The 27,616-nt window shown below is 38.3% G+C and overlaps 1 protein-coding gene across 2 annotated transcripts in view; it reads left to right on the top strand.

Annotated features, from left to right (window-relative positions):
• Positions 1-27,616, top strand: part of akap12b (A kinase (PRKA) anchor protein 12b) — a 50,423-nt gene that overhangs the window by 20,973 nt on the left and 1,834 nt on the right. Inside the window, exons 2-3 of one of the 2 annotated variants that reach the window (XM_073853240.1) lie at positions 7,201-7,303; positions 19,355-24,016. In XM_073853240.1, the coding sequence (XP_073709341.1) occupies positions 7,201-7,303; positions 19,355-24,012 (4,761 nt within the window). In that variant the 3' untranslated portion in view covers positions 24,013-24,016. Of the gene's footprint in view, positions 1-7,200; positions 7,304-15,791; positions 16,005-19,354; positions 24,017-27,616 lie in introns of those variants that run through there. The other variant, XM_073853241.1, reaches the window with a different exon arrangement.

The following is a 27,616-nucleotide window of genomic DNA, read 5'->3' as shown; positions in this document are numbered from 1 at the left end:
CTGCTGCTGATTTTGGATCTAAAGTCTTACTTCCCCGTAGACTCCTTTGATAACAGGTTCTATCATGTTTCGTTTCCACACTGCAAACTCACCACTGTCCCACAGGGTTCTGTGTTCTGGCCGCTGTTATTGTCTGTCCACAGCTTGATTAGTACATCACATGTTTTCCCTTATCACCTCTATAATGATGATACACAGTTTTACATCTAATATTCCCATTTCGTCTGCAGAAGTGATCTCAGTATGCATCTCTGGCCGTTCTGAACTTGGAAGGTTTCTCATAATTACCTCATCTACTGCTGCTCTCCTCTCTCATCCTTACAATCGGCAGAAGTAGATTTAAACTCTTTTTTTCTGGCCTACAGTACAGGAAAGTGCTGGCCTCCTTTTAGATACAGGCAGCGAATGAACAATACATTAGGGACATACATCATTGTGAAAAACTAGTCCTCCATGTCTCCATCTAGGTTAGGAAACTTTTTTATTCTTGTTTTCCGGGGTTAAAATGGCACCCTGTAAATACAGTTATTACTGTTACTTACAAGCCTACAGCACAGCCTTCTGATAAATGCTTTAAAATAAAAATAAACCTTTAAAACTAAGCAAATGAGCCAAAATAGATATTCTATAAGTTTCGTGTTATTATTAGGGGTGTGTGCTAGTTGTTGCTGTAATATTCTTGATGTAAATCAAATGATAAAGAAGTCCTCTCCTGTTTTCTCTCTGTGATACAGTCCTCATCAGCAAGGGGTCAAAGGGCAAAGGTTAACAGACACGGATAAACTACGACCCCCAAGGGGCTTTTTATTGCCCTGCATCAGGCGTAGCTTGGCTATGACTTTTGAATGTGTAAAGTGGGGTTTAAGTGTAAGGCTTCTGTTTAAAATGCTGCTGTTTTGTACTTTTCTCATTTGCTGCTGTTTTTTTAATTACAAATTATATGATCAGTATCGCAATTTGAGTGAAAAAATAATTATCCGATCATAATAGTTTAGGACCGACACTAACAATTATTTTGGAATTGAGTAATCGGTTGATTATTCTGACGATTAATCGAGTAATCGGATAATTATAATAATATTTTGAAGTAATAAAAATAGACCTAAGCTAACAATAGCCTTTAAAATTACTTAAAATACATGTGTAATAGCTATAAGGAAATAATAATTGGTTCAAGTATAGTATCAAAAGTAAGTAAGTAAGTAAGTAAGAACAAAACTGAAAGTACATAATGTATTACATATTGAACAAACAACATTTAATTCAATTGTCCACTTTAATATTTGGCCATTTCTTTTATTAGAAATGCTACAGCCACTGTGTAAACTCAAAGTGAAGGTTTGAGCTTTTATTTTGAAATCACAATGAACAGTTAGTATATTGAGAAAGATAATGATGTATTCTCCTGTGTTTGCATAGGTTTATAAATTATTGACCTTACAAATCTGATGAAATGGCAAATGTTGCATTCCCACTTGAAGGTTATAATATGCATAGATGGAGTTTTGGATGCTCCACACATGTTTGTGTGGAGCAGCATTTACCGTGAATGGAGCTGCTCTGAGACGCACATAGGTAACGTTGATAATTAAAACGCAAATATTTATTTTATTGAATGGTAGCTTTGTGAATTCAGAATAGCATCATGCTTTAGGGTTTTTAAACTGGTTTAATATATTATACAGCCTTGGAAAACATTGGATTCTCGTCCATGGAATGTGCAACTTCTGGTATTTTGACAATTATTCAGCACAGACGATTTTTTTTTTAAATCGAGTACTCAAATTGAATCAAGGAATCATGACAGCCCTAGGTTAGTTTGTCCCACATTTTTTGTCATGACTGCAGTACTTGAGTTGTCTGAACCCTATGGGTTTATGAGTATATTTTCCAAAAGCTAAAACTTGTAGCTTTGCATATTTGCGTGACGTATGTCCTCTCCTGACTTCTCACAGTCTATATGACAATGCAGTTATCATGTTATGCATGCATTTAAAATCTGGAGTCATATAACATGGTTACAGTAACATTATGAATGTCGCTGACATAAATTACTAGCCTGGGCTTTCAGTTTTATGAGCTATGTGAGGATTTGATATGCTGTAGTTTACACCCTGTTGAAGGCCGTTACACTACACTATAATTCATCTTAAGGTGTTTAAATTGGCATTTAAGAGACTGAGGCCACAAGGTCAGGTATTCTGCAAGGTCTAAGTTGTTTAACTGTTCGTACCAAGAGACCAGGATTTGTCCATTGATGTTTCATTATTCATTATTTCACAAAAAAAAAAAAAAAAAAGATATGGGCTTTATCTGTCGGTGGGCATTTTAAATCCATAAGTATGTCCGTTTTGTAAACTTCACCAGTCCAAAATGTGACGGACACCAAGGGAGTCTTGAAAGCTTTTGGAATTTTGGACAACTGGAGAGATGTTTAAAGGGTTAGTTCACTCCCAAATAAAAATTCAGTCATTATTCACCCTCATGTTGTTCCAAACCCGTAAGACCTTTGCTCATCTTCGGAACACAAATTAAGATATCTTTGATTAAATCCAAGACCTTCCTGACCCTGCATAAATAGCAACGCCACTACCACTTTCAAGGCCCAGAAAGTTAGTTAGGGCATCATTAAAATAGTCCATGTGACATCAGTGGCTTAACCTTAATTTTACGAAGCTACGAGAACACTTTTTATGTGGAAAGAAAACAAAAATAACAACTTTATTCAACGATTTCTCCCCTCCCGGGACAGTCGCTGCCATAAATGAGTGTACCAAGAATTGTTGAATAAAGTCATTATTTTTGTTTCCTTTCTGCACAAAAAGTATTCGCATAGTTTTGTAAAATTAAGGTTAAATCACTTATGTCACATAGACTATTTTAACAATGTTTTTACCTTCTTGTATCTAGCGTGTGGTAGGACCCTTGCCTTATGGAGAGTCAGAAAGCTCTCGGATTTCATCAAAAATATCTTAATTTGTCTTCCAAAAATGAACAAAGGTCTTACGGGTTTGGAAAAACATGAGGGTGAGTAATTAATGACAGAATTTTCATTTTTAAGTGAGCTATCCCTTTAAGGTGGCATGAATTATCCTCTCCTTTGCTGTCTTTCCCTGTCCTATAGTAAAGAGATTTGCAATCACTCTGCAGAGTGATTTGTGGGACTGACAGCCGTCCCTGAACCTCTGATCTGCAGAATGGAGCAGAGAGACTGCAACAGAGGAGGGGAGGAGGAGGAGAAAAAAGGAATCTGACAGATCAGTGCAATACAGGACAGCAGAACAGATGGAAGTATGAAAAAAAGGGTGCATTTCTAGGTAATGAAGGTTTAGGTAGGAGATATGAAAATATTGTTTTTGTTCTATTAGTGTACAGAATAAGCTGCACACAAGTCCAGTCACAAATCACATTCATGACAGCACACACACTCACACCTGATGTCACACTTCTGTGTGAACCTTCCACCCACAAGTGTGTGGTGCCATAAAGACAAATTGTGTTTACCTTTAGTTATTTCAGATAAACAACTGTCACACTTAAACACACTGACATTCTGTCAGTTTTTTGTTGGTTGAACAGTTGTTAACTGTCCCGGGTGAGTTACGCTCTTAAAAAAAAGGGCCAAGTGTGTCACCAGGGGCTCTGACTTTGCACCTTTTGCAGAAACCACTCAGCTGGTCAATCAGAATTGGATATATTTAAAAATAGCAAGAAGTGTTTCATTTTCATGTCAATTTTCTGTCTTCACTGTTATAACTGCCAAAACCCCTCCTTAATCAGAATGGTGATCTTATTTTCAGCTTGAAAATGTCAGAAGAAATTATGAGTAGATATTAGACATCAATTGTCTAAAAGCTTTGCATGATTTGATCAAGAAAATAACATGCTGAAATATTAAGTAAACAACTCGCAAAATTGATGACATGATGTTATGTAAACATCAGTCTCTCAGTAAATAACTTTTAAGCCGTGATGCTTACAGTCCACTCTTAAATAAATATCCTGTGGAGAACTGATTTTCAAAGTTTATACTGTATATTGTAGCCAAATGAAAACATCAACATTCATTTCTTTCAGTAATCAAATTTTTAGTGATTTTCTAAAAAGTTTTTGAAAGAAGTCTCTTTATTTTACTCTAAAATACAGTAAAATTGTTAAATATTATTGCAATTTAAAATAACACATTAAAATGAAAAAAATAATAATTTATTCATGTCATGGTAAAGTTGAATTTTCAGCAGCCGTTACAGTTTTCAGTGTCGCATGACCATTCAGAAATCATTTTTATAATGGTTATTTGGTGTGCAAATAACATTTCTTATTATCACTGTTGAAAACAGTTGTGCTGCTTAAAGAAGAAGTCCACTTCCAGAACAAAAATTTACAGAAAATTTACTCACCCCCTTGTCATCCAAGATGTTTGTGACTTTCTTTCTTTGTCGATAAGAAATTATGTTTCTTGAGGAAAAGAAAATCAGGAATTATCTCCATATAATGGATGTCAATGGTTCCCCCAAGTTTGAATGTTCAAAATGCAGTTTAAATGCAGCTTCAAATGGCTCTAAGCGATCTCAGCCGGAGAAGACGGCAAAACGATCAGTCATTTTCAAAACAAATCGACAATTTATATACTTTTTAACCTCAAACACTCGTCTTCTCTAAGTCTGCGTTTTTTCCCGGCCAATACAGTTAGGGTATGTCGAAAAACTCACATCTCATTTTCTTCCCCAACTTCAAAATAGTAGAAGTACCGACCTAGTGTTTACAATCTGAACATGCAAAGTAGATAAAACCCACCTTACAAAAAAAAAGGTAAAACAGCGATGTAGAACAATTTTGACTTTGAAGAAGAAACCGAGACGGGAGTTTTTCGACATACCCTAACTGTATTGACCGTATTGAACTGGAAAAAAGTTCAGATTTAGACAAGATGAGCATTTGAGGTTAAAAAGTATATAAATTATCCATTTGTTTTGAAAATGACCAATCGTTTTGCTAGATGTTCGGCTGGGAACATTTAGAGCTATTTGAGCCATTTGCATTTTGGAAGTTTAAACTTGGGGGCACCATTGAAATCCATTATATGGAGATAATTCCAGAAATGTTTTCCTCAAAAAACATAATTTCTTATCGACTGAAGAAAGAAAGACATAAACTTCTTGGATGACAAGGAGGTGAGTAAATTATCTGTACATTTTTGTTCTGGAAGTGGACTTTTAATATTTTTTGTGGAAACTGTGATTTTTAGCATTTAGTTGATTTTTTTTTAAATTATAAATGTCTTAGCTTTTACTTTTAAACAATTTAATGCATCCTTGCAAAATAAAACCATTCATTTCCTTTAAAAAATCTTTCTGGAAGAAAAAATTTGAATGCCAGTGTTTTTCCGAAAACCTTAAAAGTTATGAATCTGTAAATAACAAGTGACATGAAGTCAGATGAAGGAGGGGATGAAACAGAGCAGTGGTAGAGGAATTTGGGTGGGGTTGCCCCCATCAGGCTGGAATTCTGTGAAGGGGTCTCGGAATGTGGAGAATGACTGTCATGAGATAGGCCTTGGGGTCAGAGGCCTGGATGGGTTAAAAGGACACCTGCTGGACCACTGTCAAAGCAGAATGAGGTTTGGGTTTTCTTGCTAGTTTATTTCTGTCTCCAAACAGAATATTTCTTAACGTAATTACATCGCACACATTTTTTCCTACAGTTCCCACAAGAGAGTCCTTTGTGATTCCTATTACAGTTCTATTATTAAACTAGTCTGCAGCCTAATTGACCTTTAACTTAATAGCACTGTGCTGCTCAGAGAGGAAACTATTTCTGATGTGATTCATTATGAAGTCTGTGATTTCATTTTTCTCAGAATGTTTATAGAATTCAAAAACCAAGTAGAGAGTATAAAAATAAGGTAAAGTGTGAAAAACTCCTAGGTAATGTATATCTAAGAAAATTACCACAAATGTGGGTGCTATTTAGATTACAGTCCTGTCCAGCAGTGCTGACTGAATCCAAATTGTGAGCGACAGCCCACAGTTGGGAATCAGGACATTCTGCCATCACTGAAATATTTAATGTTTCCGAGGGAATTGTGAATGCTTGGCTATGTGAATAAACTGTCCAAATTCCTGAGCCAGTCAGATGGGTAATCTATGTTTGAATCTTTCTAATCTGTCTTATTCTATGACATCAATGCCATTTTCAATTTTAATGTAGTCAACATGGAAGCTATTGCTGAAAATAAATCCAAGAATTGTCAAATCCTCATCTTCAGCTGAGTTCTTTTCCTGCACCTGTTTTAACGCTTCACTTTAGTACCCAAGAGAAGTGCCAAACCATCTGAATAGTGCACAGCCCCTTTACCGGATCTTCACAAGAAGTGCCTCCCTTTTTGTTCCATTAATTTAGTTAAACCGTCCTTAAGGACACTCAGGCTGCATTTGAATGTCTGTGTTGGTAAATACAAGACTGTAGATTTCCCAAAGTGTGAATCTGTATTCAGAAAGGCACAGAAAATGAATAGAGGGTTTGCATTTATGTCATGGATTGCATGGTTAATGTACTACTGAATAAGTTGTTCTGCTAATTTATGCTGTCTAAACCATGGAAAAAATGTGTGGAAGCTGCTAAATCATATAGAGATGGACTTAGTAAGCAGGAAAGGGCGCAATATTTTGACAAACTGAAGTTAAAAGGTGGTAAAGATACATACAAGCAGTATTAATTAAGATATTAGCCTAATATTTCACCTACCTGACTGGAAATTATAAGAACAAACATGAATGTTGTCAAGATTCTTGCCCTGGAAATCCTGGTTCAGTTTGGCCAACCACAAACACCTTTTGTTCCTCAGTTTTTTGCACTCTTCTCCTTTATTTGGTATACATTTTGGCAGTCTATAGTACTCTAAATGTTTTTTCCCCATCCAACCAATTAGTACAGCCCAAAACATGACAGTAATTGACCATTTTCTGCAGCAATAAACAGCAAAATATGTGAGTTTCGTTCGGTTTAGTGGCATTTTTTACGTTGAGGGCCACCAATATGGCCGATTGATGATGCATCGGGAAAACACTTTATACTAAATAATTACTATACATCACCATTTTGAATAGCTCCACACTAAATTGTATTGCCATGCCTTGGCTAAAAAGATTGTTACATTTCTAACCCTTCTTGTCTCTCTCTTCTCTCTTTCTTTTGTAGCCTCTTCAGAAGAATGGACAGATCTCCATTTCCAGTCTTAATGGGAAAACAGATGACCAGACAGAGTATAATGGCCACTCAGAGGAGAACCCACCGGCTGAGGGTATGTGCTCATAACCACATGTGCTTGAACATTGTGTGTGTATATCCCTCTCATATCTTTATTACCGTGTCTGTGTGCATGGTATGACAATGACTGACACTAATAGTGGGCTGCTTCCGAGCATCAGGGGTCTTTGTGTGTGTGAGGCTTAAGATGTGATCTTTATCTTTTTATCTGTGTGCCCTCGTTCCCCAACTGATCCTTCTCATAATCCCAAGACAATCCTAAAGACGAGAACACCTACATAGAATCGTGAGTGGACACCAACGTAGACCTCTTTGGTCTGTGAGAAGACCCTAGAGCAACCATGCATACCATGTTTATTTTTATTCGTTCCTTTCTTGCTTTTCAACTCAGAGAGACCACCGAGATGCTTCCCCGTAATAATATTTAGCAAGCCATGACCTGGCTGACCCCTTAAAGAGATGTATGTTTTTAATAAGCTAGTTTTCATTGAATGTATAGAAATCTTTGGAAGTCAAATAACATGCTTGGCTGTGGAGAAGGAATTTTATCATGAATTAAATTGAAAATAGGACAGCATATTGAAGAATAGCAAAATGATTGTACAGTCAAGGTCAAAAGTATCCGAAGTTAGTTACCATTATAAGATATTTGACATTAAAGACATTTTGAATTCATAAAAATGACCCTGTTCAAAACATACACTTGATTCTTAATACTGTGTTGTTACCTGAATGATCCACGGCTGTGTTTTTTCTTTGTTTATTGATAGTTGTTCATGATTCCCTTGTTTGTCCTGAACAGTTAAACTGTCTGCTGTTCTTCAGAAAAATCCTTCAGGTCCCACAAATTCTTTGGTTTTTAGTATTTTTGTGTATTTGAGTCCTTTCCAGTAATGACTGTATGATTTTGAGATCCATCTTTTTACACTGAGGACAACTGAGGGACTATTACAGACGGTTCAAACGCTCACTCACTGATGCTCCAGAAGGAAACATAATGCATTATGAGCTGGGGGTGAAAACTTTTGAACAGAATGAGGATGTGTACATTTTTCTTATTTTGCCTAAGTATCATATTTTTTTCATTTAGTACTGCCCTTCAGAAGCTATAGAAGATACTTACATGTGTTCCAGAAGATAAAATAAATTAAATTTACCCTAATCTTTAAATTCAAAAAGTTTTCACTCCCCGGCTCATGTTTGCTTCTGAAGCGTCAGTGATCATTTGAACCTTCTGTAATAGTTGCATATGAGTCCCTCAGTTGTCCTTAGTGTGTCAAAATCATACAGTCATTGTTGGAAAGGGTTCGAATACACAAAAATGCTGAAAAACAAAGAATTTGTGGGACCCGAAGGATTTTTCTGAAGAACAGCGGGCAGTAAACAATAACGGTTTAGGACAAACAAGGGTCTCATGAACAACTATCATGTAGTGTACAGTGTATGTAAACTTTAAATTCAACTATTATTTTCTCTTGTGGACTATATGTAAATGTATTTTATGTGATATATCTTATTCAGGTCAGTACTAAATGAAAAAAGAACATGCATTTTGTATGATCCCTCTTATTTTGATAAAATAATTAACATTTTTGCAAATTCTGTAAGGTGTATGTAAACTTTTGACCTCAACTGTATATAGTGAGCCATGAATCTGAATAGAATGCAGTTTGCATTTTCATAAACAAAATCGGCAGTATTAAACAAGCCATGGTTCTGGTAGCATTTCATATAGCTTTCAAAGGTTAGTATGTCAAATAGTGATTCAAGCAGTGAATTCCCAAACTTGGAAAGTAATCTGTACTTCTAAATGAGTAAGAGATGAAAAATCAAGTCTTTATGTCTCAAAAATTTGACATCCACCCTGTCTGAAGTTCATTACTTCAAGTAAATGATTCAGAAAATATCAAAGCTAAAAAATGTGTTTGTTCAAAAATCTGACATTACCATTTCTCTTTTTTGTAAGTGTATCAAAGCAAAAACAAAAGAAAGATTGACTTTACCACTAAGGAAAGGACAGAAAGCAAGAATAAGGCCTCCCTTCTGTGCCATGTCTGACAGTGTTGACACATTTACACACAGACAACCCTGTTTCTTATTGTTGCGGCTGTAGATGCAATAAGACGTTGTGTATAAAAATCTCAAGCATGACAATACCAGGACAAGCCCTTGAATTGCTCCCAAAATGCCTCAATACTGGCTTTATTTAATCTGCATGATTAATGCTGCAATGCCAGCCAAAAGTATTTAGCCATCATTTTCTAGCATGCTCAGTGCAGCCATTTATTTTCTCCAGCATCCCCAGAGTACCAGCAAAACCCCTGGAACGTTTTACAGAAACGTACTGCGAGAATAATGTGCGTAAAATGAACGTGTTGATATATCTGTCTGTTCTCCATTGTTAAGAAACCTCCCAAAATACGATGCTGTCGGGTTTTACTGCAACTTTGCAATCGAAACCATGTATGCAGAGTCAGATCAAGACGGATGAAAGAGAAGTGTGATTATTTTGGTGTCCACACTGCCAAAAACGACTTGCACGGTATTGTGCAATGTCTCTCCTCGGCCAAAATCAACAAAGAAGAAAGTAGTGGTCTCGATATTAAAAACACATAAATTTTATACCATTTCCTTTAATCATCAACTTTTTCGATTTACCACGCCTGGCTTTTCAAATGGTCACAAATGCAAGCTCACTCATTCACATGCATCTGATTGAAATGATACACTTATGTCTGCAGGAAATTACAAACACAGATTTACTTGCCTGACCTACATGTACAGACATGAATCAGATACATGTATACAAAAGTTTGCAAATGAATTAAGTTCACCCACCCATCCATCCACTCACTTTCATACACACACAAGCTGGCTGCCAGGCATTTAGGAGGCGGCGGCGTGAGTGAGTCCAGAGAGTGAGCTCAACCATTATCTCATACACAGTCCTCCCCCACCGAGGCCAGTGTGTGTGTGTTTACTCTGATAGCATATGAGTCTGTGTTCCATATCAAACATGTTTTAACAGGCTGTATGTGATTATCTGTTTATCTCCGGAATTCAGTCTTGCTGGCATTAGTGTGTCGCTTTACTGTATATTTTCTTTTTAATAATCAGTTAAGTGTGTGTGTTTGACCTATTTCTGTGAAATTGTGTCCACAGAGTTCTCCGCCTCTGAGATTGCTGATAATTGCTTCAGCTTTTTTTTATTAGTGTTTAGAATTTGAATCCAACCCTGAGTGATTTGATTTTGACAGTGTGTGTGTGTGGTCAATAATTCACATCTCTGAATTGCTTTTCCAGAGCTGCAGTATGATTTGAGGTCAGATTCTTGGAAAATTATAAACATATTTTTATTTTGATGAAGTGCATGTTTTCTAGTTTAAAATAAAAGCTAATCAGGTCAGGGGCTTTTGGAACCACATACAAATTGCACTGATTCGTATGCTGAGATTTATTGAAATTTTCTTGACTAAGAAAGTAAACATTTGATACTACGAGTATGTTTCAGTCATACTCATGCTGTTGATCAGAGAAACACACAGATGAGGAAAGTCGAGATGACATGAGAATGGAATGTGAGAAGTGTGGAGCGACGAAGGGTTTGGCAGAGAGAGAAAACCACAGGGAGAGTGTGAATATGTGTTTGATTAAGTGTAATTTAATTCCTTTAATTTGCAGCAATAAAACTGTATAAATGAACAGAGATGTAAAGGGTGCATAAATGAGAAGAAATAAGAAATACGTTTTCCCAGTGAAAGCAGAAAAGGACTCTAGTTTCATTGTTGTTTGGCTGTGAAACATTCATCCTGACTGTGGATATTGACATAAGGATATTGAAAGTCAAATTTGCTCTGGGTAGATGGGGAATACATAGCTTTTGACAATAAAAAGTTGGCTTGATTTTGTACATTACAACATTTTTACATAGAATCTCCCAAACTTAATACCATTGGGTGATTGATAAGAAATGTGATTGTGTCATATTGTGTCATTGAGATAAGTCATGAGCTAGTAGTTGGCCAACCATATAGTCATTTAATTAATCAAAAGTGACAGCAAAGACAAAACAATCTGTTTCAAATAAGTTCTGTTCAATTTATCAGAAAAATCTTTTAGAAAAAAGCTAAATTTATGACAAAAATAGTAAGCAGCACTATTGTTTTAAATTAATACATTAAAATGATTTCTGAAGGATCATGTAACAGTAAAGACTGAAACAGCTAAAAAAATCAGCTTTGCCATCACAGGAATAAATTACATTTTAAAATATATTAAAATAGAAATTAGTTATTTTAAAATAAATATTGTGACAATTTAATGTATTATTGATCAAATAAAGGCAGCTTTGGTGACCATAAGAGACTTCAGTCAAAACTGAAAATGAAAATTCTGTTATTAATTACTCTCCCTTATGTCATTCCAAACTTGTAACACAACAAATGAAGATATTTTTGATGAAATCCAAGTGCTTTCTGACCCTGCACAGACAGCAATGCAACTACCATGTTCAAGAGCCAGAAAGTCATTGTTTTTGTTTTCTTTGCGCACAATTTATTCTCATAGCTTTATAGTTATGGTTGAACCACTGATGCCACATGGATTATTTTAACGATGATCTTACACTCTTAAAAATAAAGGTACTTTAAAAGTTTCTTTACAGTGATGCCATAGAAGAACCATTTTTGGTTCCACAAAGAACCATTCAGTCAAAGGTTCTTTAAAGAACCATTTCTTTTCTCCACTTACATTTTCATAATCTGAAGAACCTTCTTTCACCACAAAGAACCTTTTGTGAAACAGAAAGGTTCTTCAGGTGTTGAGGGTTCTTCATGGAACCATTTAGACAGAAAGAAGTTCTTCTATGGCATCGTGAAGCACCTTTGTTTTTAAGAGTGTACTACCTTTCTGGGTCTTGAACGTGTCAGTTGTTTTGCTGTTTACACTCTTAAAAATAAAGGTGCTTTTAAAGGTTCTTCACAGCGATGCCATAGAAGAACCATTATTGGTTGCACAAAGAACCACTGAGTCAAAGGTTCTTTAAAGAACCATCTCTTTCTTACCTTTTCATAATCTGAAGACCCTTCTTTTGCCACAAGGAACCTTTTATGAAACAGAAAGGTTCTTCAGATGTTAAAGGTTCTTTATGGAACCATTTAGATAAAAAAGGTTCTTCTATGGCATCGTGAAGCACCTTTATTTTTAAGAGTGTATTCAGGCTCAGAAAGCTTTCGGATTTCATCAAAAATGTCTTAATTTGTGTTCTAAAGATGAACGAAAGTGAGAGTGCGTAATTAATAACATAATTTTCATTTTTGGGTGAACTATCCCTTTAAAAATAAAGAAAAGCTTACTGACCAAAAACTTTAGAATGGTAGTATATATTGCAGTATCATTTATGCCAAATGGACTACAACCGTGAGGTGAATTATTATGTCACTGGTACAAGTTGTACCAAGCACTGTGACAGCTCATTAAGTAGTTATGTACTATCAGTAATCTGAGTCATTGTCATAGTGTCCTTTCTGAAAAGTGACAAATTAGCCCAAGGAAAGAAAATGACCTAACGGTGAAGGAAACTGGTGAGGGAAGAGGAAGCAATGACGCAAAAGAATGAGCGTTCTTCCTGCACAGCATTCCTTAGCTTCCTCCATCCATAGAAAGCAAAGGAAACGGGAAGAATAAAATAAGGAAAGCTTGATATAGAGATATAGAGACGGAAGAAGGTACAAAAAGGCTGAGATGCCATTTTTAAGATAATGTAGTGAGCGAAATCGGGTGAAAGTATAAAGCGGAAGAATGCGAAGAGTTAGAGACAGTCTTCTGATCCTGGCCAGATCTTCACACAGCTCTCATTTCCTTTTCCTCCCATTATTTCGACATCATCTTCCTGGCTCAAGGAATGCGTGCACAGATGAGGGCGTGTGTATGTGGAAGTATGTGTGTACGTGTGTGAGTTGGGGTCTGCAATGACGTCGCAGCATCCCCTGCAAGCCCCCAGGCCAGCCGGAAGCCCACCTCCACATGTTCCCAGCCAAAACAGGCCGCCAACTGCTCACGCTTCAGTGTTTGATCACGTTTCCCTGATGCAAGAGATAACATGGATGTCATTCTGGGTGTCAGATTCCCTATGACTGTGATTAGCTGTTGGTATTTTATCACATCTTACTACATCAGGCTGGAATAGGCCATCTATGTTAGTTTTTTAAACCCTCAAATATGACTCAGCTTATAAGTGATACACTCAGGAAGAAGTAGAGTACAAGCTTCCTCTTTTGAGGAATGTCTATTACAGTATAAAGGGAGTGACTCACACTGTCTTTAGTGTGAGAGAGTCTGTGCTTATTGAATTCCACTCCTATGGAGTCACTAGGGGCAAAAAGTCTTTCCCATATGTCAAATCCTCTGATCTGAGCCCCATGGCTCTGTCTGTTGCTATAGATCACAATAAAGTCTGAGGATGGCTATTCATCAGCTATTCAAGAAGAATTTGCTCTACTTGCCCCTCTAGCTTTGCACCCAAACACTTAAGTTAATGTCTAGTGCTACAGTCCAGTTAAGTTACTTAAAACATCATTTGAATGATACAGAAAGATCCTTTGGTTTACTTCGAAGAGATCAAATACCATAGCCAGACGAGTTTCCACATTGTCTGTAGGATCCAGACCAAACTGGATTAGAGATGTTATCACCCATTTAGAAGAAGATTTTCGCTGGAATTCACACATTCTGTGGGAACAATGGCAAGGTGCGAGATGTCTGATTAGACCCTTGTATGCTGAGGAATCTCACTGGTACAAAAGTTGAATGAAATAAGCTGCCTCAGTTTACACTTTGAATGAACCATTAGCACTGTAGAGTGGCTGCCTCATTACATTAGCACTCTACAAGTTAGTCTGGGAAGCATGTTATTTGCTAGCTTTTCATTTTATAAATTGAGGCATTTACAATTTAAGGTAAAATTTTACATACACCTTGCAGAATCTGCAAAAAAATTAATTATTTTAGAAAAAAAAAGAGGGATAATATAAAATGCATGTAATTTTTTATTTAGTACTGACCTGAATAAGATATTTCACATAAAATTTACATAGTCCACAAGAGAAAATAAGAGTTGAATTTATAAAAATTACCCTGTTCAAAAGTGTACATACACTTGATTCTTATTACCTGAAAGATCCACATCTGTGTGTTTTTTTTAGTGATAGTTGTTCATGAGTCCCTTGTTTTTTTCCTGAACAGTTGATCTGCCCGCTGTTCTTCAGAAAAATCATTCAGGTCTCACAAATACTTTGGTTTTTCATCATTTTTGTGTATTTGAACCCTTTCAAACAATGACTGTATGATTCTGAGATCCATCTTTTCACACTGTGGACAACCGAGGGACTTGTCAGTGAACATGTACGTATCTTCTGTAGCTTCTGAAGGGCAGTACTAAATGAAAGAATATGCTACTTAGGCAAAATAAGAAAAATGTACACATCCTCATACCGTTCAAAAGTTTAAACAAACAAAAAAACAGCTGTGGATCATTCTGGTAACAACACAGTATTAAGAATCAAGTGTATGTAAACTTTTGAAGGATTGTTTTTATAAATTCTTGTGGACTACATGTAAATGTCTTTTATGTGAAATATCTTACTCAGATCCGTACTAAATGAAAAATAACATGCATTTTGTATGATCCCTCTTATTATGATAAAATAAGTAACATTTTACAAGGTGTATGAAAACTTCAACTGTATATTAAACACATTCAGGGTCCAAACTTAATAAATGAGGGTAAAATTGGCTAAATAAAGAGCAGTTTTACACAGTTTCTCTGGATGCCTGGTGGCAAAGTTACTGCAATACAATATATGGAGTACATTGGATTTTGTTGTTGGATTTTTTCTGTTCTCCAAAACTCTATGTGGCAACTTATATGTAGAATATTCATCACAATAAGCCACCAAAATGTAAATAATAATAAAATCATGATGTGTAGAGGAAATATAAAAAGCAAACTTGGTAGTGTGAGGGAGCTTAAATCAGAAAGATAATATAGTGGAGGTCCTTATTTCACCCTTGTCCATGTTATGTGTCATATGGATCCCTCCGCCTAAGACTAAAGATGGGAAGAGGAGATGAACCTCTGTGTAACATCATGTAAAGAAATGCCTTTGATAACTTGAGTAATCTCCCCTCCCTTCTCAAACAGACACACATATTTTAACTATGGCTTGACCATTTCTGTCATTTTAAACAGGGAAAGAAGAAGTTGGGAAAAGGAATGTTAGTTTGAGTTTGAGTGAGTGGGTGGAGGGAGTGCGTAAAGAGGAGTGGAGGGGGAGGGAAGAGGGAAACTCATTCAGTCGAGAGGGACAGAGAACAGCTGAAAAGCTGAGGAGGAGGAGGGGGGCTTTGGGGGGGCATGGGTGGGGTGGTCCCACATAGGACATGTGTCAGTGTCTGTTGAAATGTGTGTTACCCACCCGCTCTCCTCATTCTCACCCAGAAACTCAGCAGAGGAGACGCCTGGCTTCAACACAAGCTCACAGGACAGAGAAAGAGAGGGAAACAAGAGTGTAACCTTAAAGCATATCAGCTGATTGTAGTCTGAGAGGAAGCAGGACTTTTACAAGAAGAGAGTTCAAAAAGCATCACTGTCAGCAAAAGCTAAGCAGCAGTTCTTTTTCTTTTTTTTTTTCCTGAAAAGTAATTGCAGAAAATGCTTGGGACAATAACTCTAACAGGTAAGGTGCATCTAAAATCTATGACTTGTTAAAGTTGGGGTGTAATAATTAAGATGGTACATGTAGGAATTTCTTAATATCTTTATTATTGTTTTTGTGTTAAATTATGAATTTGTAACTTAGTAATCAATTCAAATTGTGGAAAAATTCTAATACAGTCTATAACTTGTGGCATCATTGTATAGAGGGGGATGTTTTTAAATACTGTTTAATATCAGAAAATGTTTGCTTGGTTTTTCATTTGAGTAATTACTTGCTTTCACATACATATCTTTCATGTTTCATACAAATACATTGTATTTTAGCCATAAAAAGTTTTTTTTTCTGTATACTGACAGTGATGCTTAGTAGTAAAGTCACATCTCTAGTCTGTTAATGTGAAGCATTGACCTTTAGTAGGCTATGGGAGACCAACCTGAACCTTAGAAGGATTGATCTGTTTTACATTTCATGCGTAGTATGAGAAAACAGTACAGTTGGTGGGTTTATACATGTACTGTGTGAAGTTCTTGGAAGTGTTCAGATCTGATGAGCTTCAGTGGTCTCAGATGTCCTTCTTTTAAGGAATTTTAATGAGTTTTTAAGCCCCTCAGATCTTAGTCAGGGTTCTCGAGAGGGGTTGTGGGTCTATGGAATTGATTACCTGCTGCACATGACTTCAGAGAGTGTCTTGGTTAGCTGGGAATGTTTATTAGGATTTTGTGTGGATGTTCTTATCTTCGTTACATTTTTTTTCCTAAATTGACTATTTAATTTTAGTTTAATTAACTTGAATTTTATATATGTAGAACATTGCAGGTTAATTACTTTTCTGTTTGCTTAATGTTCTTATTCACCACTGCCCACTTGCAAAAGTGGATGCTGATAGTATCAGTAATGGAATCTTGATGGTTTCATGATTTACATCTTTGTCAAAGGGAGTCTCTAAAGTCTAGTTATTTAGTGCGGGAGGTGGGGTAGTTAGCCTGGTAGGGGTCCAACTGCTGAGTCTTCCTGTAACTTCCCTAAACTCACAGACTCCACTAATGAACAGCCTGTATTTGCATGTAACAGCAGGGTGGAGGGTTGTTGACCATTACCTCAGAGCTATCTTAACAAACATCCGCCCCTCCCCCGTCTTTCTAGAAAGCCCAACTATCACACCACTGTGATTTCAGATGGCATTTGCCCCCACCCATTCCAAAATGCTCACCCACAATTCCACACTTTAACAGCCACAACAGACACGCTATCGAATTCCTTGGCTCGAGTTTCCCCAGTCTGAGCTACCATTGAGACAAAGGCAAATGTAGGGCGACTGGTGGTTACACCAAGCCTTTGACCCATTTTGTCTTTCGTACTCATGTAAAAATACATTTGCACATATACAGTGCCTCCCTGTCTCCAGCTGTGAGAGGCAACATCAGTGTGTCTTTTGCATGAATGTGTGCGTCCTTCATAGTTAAAACATTACAACAGTGTTAGAAGAAACCTTCTGGAATTCACCCAAAGGAGATGTTTGTAAAATAAGCATATAATCCATAGTTGCAGATCTGTCAAGTGCTATATAATGTAAACAACCAACAGAAAAAGAAAAAAGTTTGCCTAATTATCAGACTACTCTGACATTTTGATTCCATCCAACTTTTCTACTTTTCCAAAAACTTCTGAGTAACCGGGAATGTTTAAACTATTAAACTTGCTAATTGTTTTGCCAATCAGTCTTCCATATCGCCAAGACTGAGAAATTTCTCTCTGTCATTCTATATGGCTTCCCATAATGCCCTTTTCCCATTTTACAACAAGGATTTTCATCATGGTAGTTTAAGTTCCAGAATGGACAATAGTGTGGGCCCCCCACCCCTTTTAGCCAAAGCAGGAAAAAACCAGGGGCCCATTGTGAGACAAAGAGGACAACACAATACAGTCTTCCTAAGCTGAAGTTTAGAATTTGGTTTGGTCTGTGGGGGGGATGGTTTGTTGTATTGTAGGGGGATGGGGATGCCATTGCATCCCTGTACCAGATTGAATTGTGGGATTGGGTTTGTGTTTCACTACAATTAAAGCACATTGCTTCTTTTTTGTTTTAAACCAACAGAAAATGGACTGATAAATGTAAGAGTAATATAGGGGTGACCACAACGGCATAAAGAGCATCAGTATTTTGTTTTAATGGCTGTCTGTTGTCCTAAGAATCTGATATGATGGCAGGCAGTAAATATAAGCCATTCTTCTTGTTTCGCTGTAAGATTTTTAAGGTTAAGGTAATCAGTTCAAGACTTTACCAGTCACATAAAAAATAAACCATTCTAGAACAATTTATAAATCATTTTGATCTCCGGCTTAAGTTGTTTTGGTAGATAAATGGTTTGCTGCCCCTTTATCTTAGACAAGTGTGTAGGAAGCCAAGTAATGTGATATCCATGCATTAAAAATGCTTGGAATTTGTTTTTAAAGTCACTGGGTGGGTTTCAGACCCCAGAGCAAGAGCAAGCAGAGCCAGATGTGAACAGTCCCTTGCTAGGTTGGATGTCAAAGGGAAACTGGGCCTCCAGGAGGCTCACACTACATGCGAACTCGACTCCCTCTTCCTAGCCCCACACCCTCAAAATCAACCCACTCTTGTCAAAACACAGATAGGCAAGGGAGGAATTCACGACATTATGAGTTTGTGTGTGCGCATGTGTATGTGTTCTCTTGTTTATCCCACCTGTTGCAATTTTAGTTGTTACATTTTGTCTTGGAAGCTTAATAACTTGGCACATATACAGGCTTAATGAAGATTAATAAAGTGATATCCTTATGTGTATGCTGTGTTTTATTAAATAAGGTCAATTTCATAGTCCAAAAGTTTGGCAACATAACCTGCATAACTATGAAGCTTACAACATGGAAATTTCCCCTGGTTGCCTTGATGTTAAATGTTGTCATCATTGCACAGCTTTTTTTTTTTTTGGTGCTCACAAGAAAGAGAACAGAAAATGTAAACTTAATATCAAATTGCCATCATATGCCTGATTAAATCTGTACAGGGGGTGAAAATGTTTTTGCAGGTTTTCTAGCAATGTGGCTCTGATTTCCTTGAATTTCCACAGCCCTCCATCTTGAATTAATTATATTACTAGATCATGTATTTTGCTTTTGTAACTGTAACTTGTTTTTATACACTTAGCCCTGTTAAGAACTGGCTATCCATAAGAGACAAATGAGTTTTTTAAAACTTCATGAGTGCTATCATGTGTTAATTTCATTCCTTGATAATTCCAGTGATGATGGTTTGATTTGAGTGTGAACTTAAGTAACTTGAAATACTGCAACTGAAGCAAATATACTAGAAACTTTACTAAAATTTTGCATTTTTTTCATTGCAGTTGGCCAGACAGACAGCATCACCCAAAAAGAAGAGAGCCCTGAAACAATTGAGGTGCATCAGGAAGAGGTTGCTCCTCAGATTAATGGAGAGAAAGAAGACAATTCTGCAAATGCAGATGAAATTACAACCACAGAAGAGAAGGCAGTAGAGGAAAAACAAGAGGAGGCCAATGAGGTGGGCTTCAAGAAGATCTTCCGTTTTGTTGGATTCAAGTTCACACTGAAGAAAGACAAAAATGAGAAGACTGAGCCTGTGCAACTGCTGACAGTGAAGGAAGCAGAGGGTGGTGAAGATGCAACTTCCGAGGAGAAGAAAGAGGAACCTGCAACAGAGGAAGACAAATCTGTGGAAGACAAATCACTAGAAACTGCAGAAAAAGAGCAAGAGCAAGAGCAAGAGCAAGAAGCCACAACTGAAGAAGTGACTGATAAGGCAGAAGAACCAACAGACCAAACTGTAGATGAAGCCCCATCAGAGACTGAAAAGGTCAGTGAGGAGGTGACTGAAAAATCTGCTGAAGAAGTGGGGACAACATCAGAGAAAGAACCAGGGGCAGAAGTGCCAACTGAATCTCCTACAAGTCCACCCTCTCAAGAGACACAGAGTCCCTTTAAGAGATTTTTCACTCAGGGAATCTTTTCTAACCTGCGAAAGAAGGCAAGCTTCAAAAAGCCCAAAGATGAGGAGCAAGTCAAGGAAAAGTCTGCAGAGGAGGACATTAAGGAAACTGAGGAGACAGAAGGTGTTACTGAGGGTGCAGAGGAAGCTAAAGTGGAAGCAGAGGAAGCTAAAGTGGATTCAGAGAAAGAACCAGCTGAGGGCGAGCAGGTAGAGAAACCTTCTGAAAAGGTTGAAACTGAAGCTGAAGCGACAATTGAAACAACTCCCACTGAGACAGAAGAGCCACAAGATGTTAAAGTAGAAGCTGAGGCTACAAGTGAAGCTGAAACGCTGACTCAGACTGAGACTGCTGAAGCTCCAGGTGCTGAAACTGCTGCTGAAGCTCAAACCACCGATGATTCAAAACCAAGTGACAAGCCAGAAGTTTCAGAAGCGGTGACAACTGAAGCTGAAATCCTGTCATCTCAGGAGAAATCCAAGGCTCAGGGAAGCCCACTGAAGAAGCTGTTTACAGGAGCAGGGCTTAAAAAGCTGTCATCCAAAAAGCAGAAGAGTAAGAAAGAAGTGGAGTCAAAGCAAACAGAATCAAGTGAACAAGTTGCTGAAACCATCCAGATATCCAGTGAGTCAGCAGAGCCCCAGAAACATGACAGCGGACCATCTTCTCCAGAAGAATCTGGTGAGCATGTTGTAGGTGAGGTAACTCAAGCTGAGGTGGCTCAAGCCGAGGTGGCCCAAGCTGTGGAGACTGATGGTGAACCAGTCATTTCTGACAGTGAGAAGAAGAAAGATGGAATTTTACCTTGGTCCTCTTTCAAAAAACTAGTCACTCCAAAAAAACGTGTCAAGAGGCCCTCTGAGAGCGAAGATGAAGCACCTGGTGACAAACCCAAATCTTCTACTCTATCTTCAACTGAGAGTGCTGTCTTTGATGAGAAAACTGATGAGCCTAAACCTTCTGAAGAGGTGCCATCGGAGTCTAAAGAAGAGTCACAGGCAGAATCAAAGGCTGAGCCGAAAGCTGAGAAGTCTGAACCAGTTGCAGAAGAACCAAAAAGAAAAATGGATACATCTGTATCCTGGGAAGCCCTTATTTGTGTGGGGTCAGCTAAAAAGAGGGCCAGAAAGACTTCTGATTCTGATGAAGAACCTAAGATTGAGGAAGAAGTGCAGCAGTCAGGAGAAGAGCAGGCAAAGACCACTGAGTCCCCTCTTGTAAGCTCTGGTGAAGCCGATCATGAGAATTTGGCTTCTTCACCTGAGCCAGAGGAAGAGCTTGTGTCTACCTGGGAGTCTTTCAAGAGACTGGTAACCCACAGAAAGAAACCTAAAGCAGAAGAGAAGTCTGATGAAGCCTCAGGTCCAGAGCACACAACCTCTGACAGTGAAGCCCCCAAAGAAGAATCCTCTTTCTCTTTGAGGAAATTGATTCCACGCAGGAAGAAGAAGTCTGATGGTAAGCAAGAGCAGATCTCTTCTGATGTCGGCTCTGCTGAGGATGATTCTGACACTCCAGCTGTGGTGCCTCTTTCAGAATATGACAATGAAGCATCTGCAGAAGTTGCAGTTGAGGCAGAGGAAGTGAAGCAAGAATCTGCACCAGTCACTCAGGCAAAAGCCTCAGCTGAGGATAGATCACCATCTTGGATCTCAACCACTGTGGAAAATGTTGAGGATGAAACAGAGGGAAAGCAATTGAGTGACATACCTGAAGAAGGAGACACAGCGGCCACACCCAAATCGACTGATAACACTATTGCAGAAGACATTGTCGAGTTTACATCAGAAGCAGTTACTGCCCTTGAACAAGTAGAGGAGACTGAAATGGTTTCTGCTGTTTCACGCGTTACAGCATCACCAATTACATCAGGCGAGACAACTCCTGTTCCAGGTGATAGTTTAGAGAAGACTGATGTAGTACTACAAGAAGCTGTGGAAACTATTAGTGTTACCACAAGTGCCATGGCTGTCACCATGACTAAAGAGCAGGAAGAAGTAGTTGCAGTCACCACTGAAACTCTTGTAGTCGAGTCAGCTATCAAGGAAGAGAAAACAGTCTTGGTTGCACATGAGAAAACAGAGGCAACTACTGTTTGCACTGACCTTGATGCTAGTGAAATAAAGATGATGGAAGAAGAAATCCTCACTCAGAAGCCTTCGGTAGAGTCTGTAACAGTTGTTAGCCAGGTGCTAGTCACAGAGTTGGCTGTTGAAGACAAAACACAGGAGCCTGAAAAGGCCAGTGTGACTGAGGTCGAGGTTTATGAGGCTCAGATAAGAGGAGGTAAGACAGAACTCAAAGAAAATGCGGTAGAGGAGAAAGCACAGTTTGAAGAGATAAAGGAGACACCTGAAGCTGAGACTGTGACTGATCTCCAAGAAGTAGCAGCAGTCAAAGTAGCGCTCATCAATGCTGTACAACAGGAACCAGAGATTCTTGAAGAGCCGGTGGTGGCAGAAAAATCACCTCAGGTTGAGGCTGCAGGTCTTGCTGAACCAACCGTTGAAGAGTCAATCTGTGCCCAAACTGTAGAAGTCACTGAAGTTGCTGTTGCTGAAGGTGAGAAAGTACAAGAACTGGAGGATGTTAAGGAAGCCAAAGCCACAGTTGAGGTAGCATCTGTGGAGGGAGTTGCCATAGCTGTAACAGAGGAGGTCATGGCAACCCTTCCAGAGGTGCCTGCTTCTCAAACAGCTGGGTCTACAGAAGATCCCATTCCTGTTGTAGCCTCCACTGAAGAATTTGCAGTCATCAAAGAGACTGTTTGTGTTGTAAGCTCAACAACTGAGACAACAGATTCCCATTCAGCAGACCTAGCTCATGAAACTGTTATGGAAAATGTTCCTGTTGTCGTTCCCACAGGTGACCACAAAATCCAGGTTGTAGTGAATGATGCTGAGGTTGTCTCTACTCAAGTATTTGTTGAGGAAAAGTTGGAAGTAACCACAACAAAAGTTAATGTTGTGGTTGAGAAAGTTATTGAGAATGTGAAAGAAGAAACTGAAGTGATCCAGACAAGCCAAGTGACAGAAGCAGAAATCATTGAGAAGCAGAGCAGTGTTATTGTGCAAGAGGTGATTCAAAATGTTGTAGAGAACCTTGCTGAGACACATGCAGAACAAAAAATATCTGAGAAGACTACAGAGGAGGTAGAAAGCTGTACCACATCAGTGGATGTCAAATCTGAAGAGGCCCCCGCGGTTTCTGGAATGATTGAGGAAAAATCTTCAACAGAAGTTGTTTCAGAGGACAAAGCTCCACTAGAAACATGCCCAGAGATGCCAAAATCATCTGACAATGATGAACAAACTCGCATTGTCACTGAGAAACCAATGAAAACAGTCAACGACGCCATCCTGATTACAGAAACAGTTCAGGTTTCTATTACAGATCAAGTCCAACCTCAAAGTGAGGAGGTTGCCACAGTCTCTGTGGAAGACGTGCATCAAGAAACAGAGGTAACAAAAAGTGAAGTCGAACTTAAGCAAGCAGAAGAGGAAAAGGTTAGTGGGACTACAGAAAGTGAAGAAGGAAAAAGTCAAGTTGAGTCACATCCCAAGGAAGTGCCAACAGAAGTCCAGGAAGAGACACAGCCTTCAGAGGTTTCAGAAGCCATACCAGAAGAAAAGATGACAGAAACAAGTCAAGACCAGATTGTGGCTGAGCAGTGTCAAATGGCACAGGAGGTACAGATCGAGACTGCACAGGAATTTAACGTTGGTGTCATAAATGTCATAAATGCAGATGATGTACCTGTTCAAGTCACTGAGACAAACATGAAAGAAGAAAGTTCAGAAGGTCAGGAATCAGAAGACAAGCGTCAAAAAGACTTGGAAGAACCTCAAATGGAGGATTCAACACAGGACACGACAAACCAGGGAGAGTCCAGAGATCCAGATTGTCAAAAGACAGATGCTAAAAATGTACCTGCCAAACTGGAGACTGCTACTGAGAAGACAGCAAATGCCAGTGCAGTGGAGGAGGTCGAGAATGAGATAGAGCCTGTCTCCACAGAGGTTGTCACAGTGTCATGAGCAGGTTAGTCTTGATTAATTTAATAAAATTGATCGGATTATTCTTAATGTTACTATGTAAAGCAAAACAATTATATAAAAAAGAAGATAGTTTTGTCCATTAAAAAACTCCACATTCCTTATCGCTGTTTTTGCATGGTGCCTTTTAAAAACATCAATGGATCTTAGTTTTATTAGGGGTAGATTTCCATTTTGTGAGATGAAAAAGCTTTTGTTCCATGTACCAGTAACCAAGGGACCTTCGATATCAAAGCAGGAATGCCGCTGCCTGACCCTTCACTTTGTATGCTGGGTCTTAAAGGGAAGCCGTGTGAAGAGAGATGAACTTGTGCTGAAAGACCGAGTATAATTCCCCACCCCCTCCCTAATGCACTTTCTATTTTTCTTCCACTCATCAAAGCCTTCAATATGCAGTTAAAGAACCAATTCATCTGATAAGATACACTGTATGTTCAAATACAGCTCTTAGAAATGTCATATCAGCATATGAGCAAAGAGAATAAAACTTAATTTCATGATTTTTTTTAACGGATTAAGCCTTGGCAAGTCAAATAGCATTATACTTCATTTAGTAGTTCATGTCAGTTTTTTCCAAGAAATCATTAGTATAAAATGCTGGCTGACACTACAGTAGTGTAGTGAAGCTAGTCCTCATCGGTCCTTTAAATATTTGAATAAATGCCGAATTCAGTCATGAAACTCTAGATTGTGCAGGCTGACAGGTTGTTAACGCAAACTGATGATATTCACAGTGTTAAAGTACTTAGCGCAAGCTGATTGGTTCATGTTGCATACACAGCCAATGAGCTTGCTGCTTTATATTTAAATGGCTGGTTTGCATTTACTAGAGCAGTTCGCAGCAGGCTTTGAGAGTTCCTCTGAAAACCTCCACCTCCCCAACTCCACCTGCTATGGGTTATTATATACAGTATTTGTACAGCAGCAATATGTCTTAAATACTCACTGCACCATATTGGCGTATGTATTGGCAGTAGCAAGTTCCTGTACTTGCTTTGCAGCAGCAGCAATAATCTACAACAAAAGAAGCAGCAATTCAGCAGCGTAGATTTTTTTCCGCCAAAAGAGACCAAAGACCAAATACATTAACATATCCATTACCATTCTAAAATCTTCAGAGAGTTGTCAAGATAGAAATGCATGTTGCACGCCACCTGTCTTTTGGAGGATGCTCACAGCGCTAAGGCCAATTGTAGTGAGATTATTGTTTTTACCTGCTTAATGAAGCCAAGCTAAAAGTCAGACTAAAAAAATGGTCTGACTCAAATCAAGCTAAAAGCAAATATTGCTCATTAGTTTTATTCTGTACCTATTAACATAATTACACTGTACAATGAGCCCTAATGTAAAGAAAGATGGAAGAGAAGAGACCTGGGTGTGTCTGATAAATGTTTGATGAGTGCTAATGCAGCACTGCAGTAGAGCAGTGGCTGGTGAAATATAGCATCGCAGCATGAGCTTTGGTGCACTGCTCACTCTCTTCTCTCCCTCTCTCTCTGCCCTCTTTGCCTTGGTTACTTGTGCTGAGTCATACAAACAGAGTGAGACAGTAGTTGTTGGAGGCACAGAAGATGCAGTGCAGATCGAAAGAGCAATGTGAGCATCCATGTGAAATAATGGGTGATGAAGCAACACAATAGGATAGTAGCTTGTCATGATAATTGATTAAAGAGCTGTGAGAAAATGGGAAAAGAGTGCAAAGCGTATTGAGTTAGCATGAGCAGAATTAGCATTGTACACGACACTATCTGACGTGAGCGACGCAACACAACAAAAAACTATAGAACCAAGTATAAATATAGATGTAAGCAGTGATTACTGGGGTTCAAGCGCTTAAGGCATTAAAGCATATAAGAAAAACATTACATTTATTCAGCAAGGCTGTATCAATGATTAAAAAACAATTTTTTTGGCAAATCCAGGTAATTTACCATAGAAATATAAAAAATTTTAAATATTTATGACTGTTATAGTGCCATCTGTGTCTCAGTCCCCTTAAATCTTTGCATGCTTGTTTAGAATCACCTGTGACATGTGCTCAGATGGTTTTGTGAAGTTCTGAGTTTTCCATTAGGCTCTATAGGATTTTGTGTAAATTTTGACAGACCCCTTATCCAAGCAACCCTATTATCAGGGGCGCCGCTCACAATTTTGGGCCCTATGACAAAATATGAGGTTGGGCCCCCTGTACCACTCCAAAGCAGATCTCTGGGGGCCCCTAAAGGGTGTGGGCCCTTAGAATTGTCCTAACTTCCCCCCCTTAGCGACGCCCCTGCCTATTATAGCTTCCCAAAGGGTAAATTTCTAAATGTTTTTGATAATTATTGGCCTAGAGAGTCCAGAGTACTGTAGAGCTTTTTTTCCAGATTGAGCAAAAAACCTAGGACTAGTTTGGAAAAGCAGGTTTTTTTTTTTTACATCTTCTCAATCATTTAACAAACAATTTGATTGACAGCAGTGGTTCTAGAGGCAAAGTTGTTCGGAACGAGAAGGTCTATCATATAATATGAATATTAGTCGTATGTGCGAAAAACCGCGTGACGTACAATCGTTTACGTCCCTGAAAAATGCGTTATCGCACCCCAGTAGCTGTCAAATTTCAAGTCAAACAGTTCATTCCGATCGACCTCTGTTAACCTTGTCTAACAAGTGCACAAAATTCATCAGCCAATGATGGCCATGTTTTTTGAAATGCACAAATGTCCTTGTAGACACTTGTGGCACTTCGGACCAAGACCGTGCACACCAATTATCATGTTCATAGGACAAATGGTTGTGCAGTATTAGCCATTTTTATGTTTTTTCCCCTCTTATAGCGCCACCAAGTGACCAAGCTCTGTGTTTTTTTTTCTGTAACCTTAGATTGAGCTCTTACATTAGTTTTCTGAGTTTGCTGATATCTCATTCCATTCAGGAGTTATAGGTATTTTTCTGAAAGTGGCCCTGCCCCATTCGGACATTTTGGCATTCCTTTCGAAAGTTCAAAAGTCGAAAGTTCAACTTGTTTTTGATAATTATTGATATTCACTCTCCAGAGAATCTTTCCAGTTTGGTTTTGATCCGGCGAAAAACTACACTGTAAAAAGTTTTCACCAGTTTCAACTTAATAACTTAAGTTTAGCAGCTGCCTTAAAATGTTAAGTTAAATCAACTTAAGTCATTTAAACTCACAAGTTAAATCAACTAATTTTTATTGTAATAAGTTCAAATGACTTGGAGTTTTAAGCTGATTTAACTTAAAAACTTAAGGCAGCTGCTAAACTTAGGTTTTTAAGTTGAATCTGGTGAAAACTTTTTACAGTGTAAGGACTAGTTCGCAAAAGTAGGTTTTTCAAAAAATTCAAAATACTGTAAAATTTCGCCTGGCTCAAACACATACATTTGAAAACGGAGTTTTATGGTTTAGGAGTTATGAGTGATTTTGTACTTTTGATCACTGTAACGCCCCCCTTCAGGCAGATTAGGGCGAGCCTTGGTCACATTTTAGGCGGTGTGGGTACTACCATCCCTCCAAGTTTCAAGTCTCTGCAACTTATGGTTTGGTCTGCATGATCAGTTTTATCTAGAGACTGCTGATCTGTGCACA

The sequence above is a fragment of the Garra rufa genome, chromosome 13 (genome assembly GCF_049309525.1).
Source record: "Garra rufa chromosome 13, GarRuf1.0, whole genome shotgun sequence".
NCBI classification, from domain to species: domain Eukaryota; kingdom Metazoa; phylum Chordata; class Actinopteri; order Cypriniformes; family Cyprinidae; genus Garra; species Garra rufa.
Note: the sequence above shows the minus strand (reverse complement) of the source record. Positions and strands in the feature narration are given on the sequence as shown.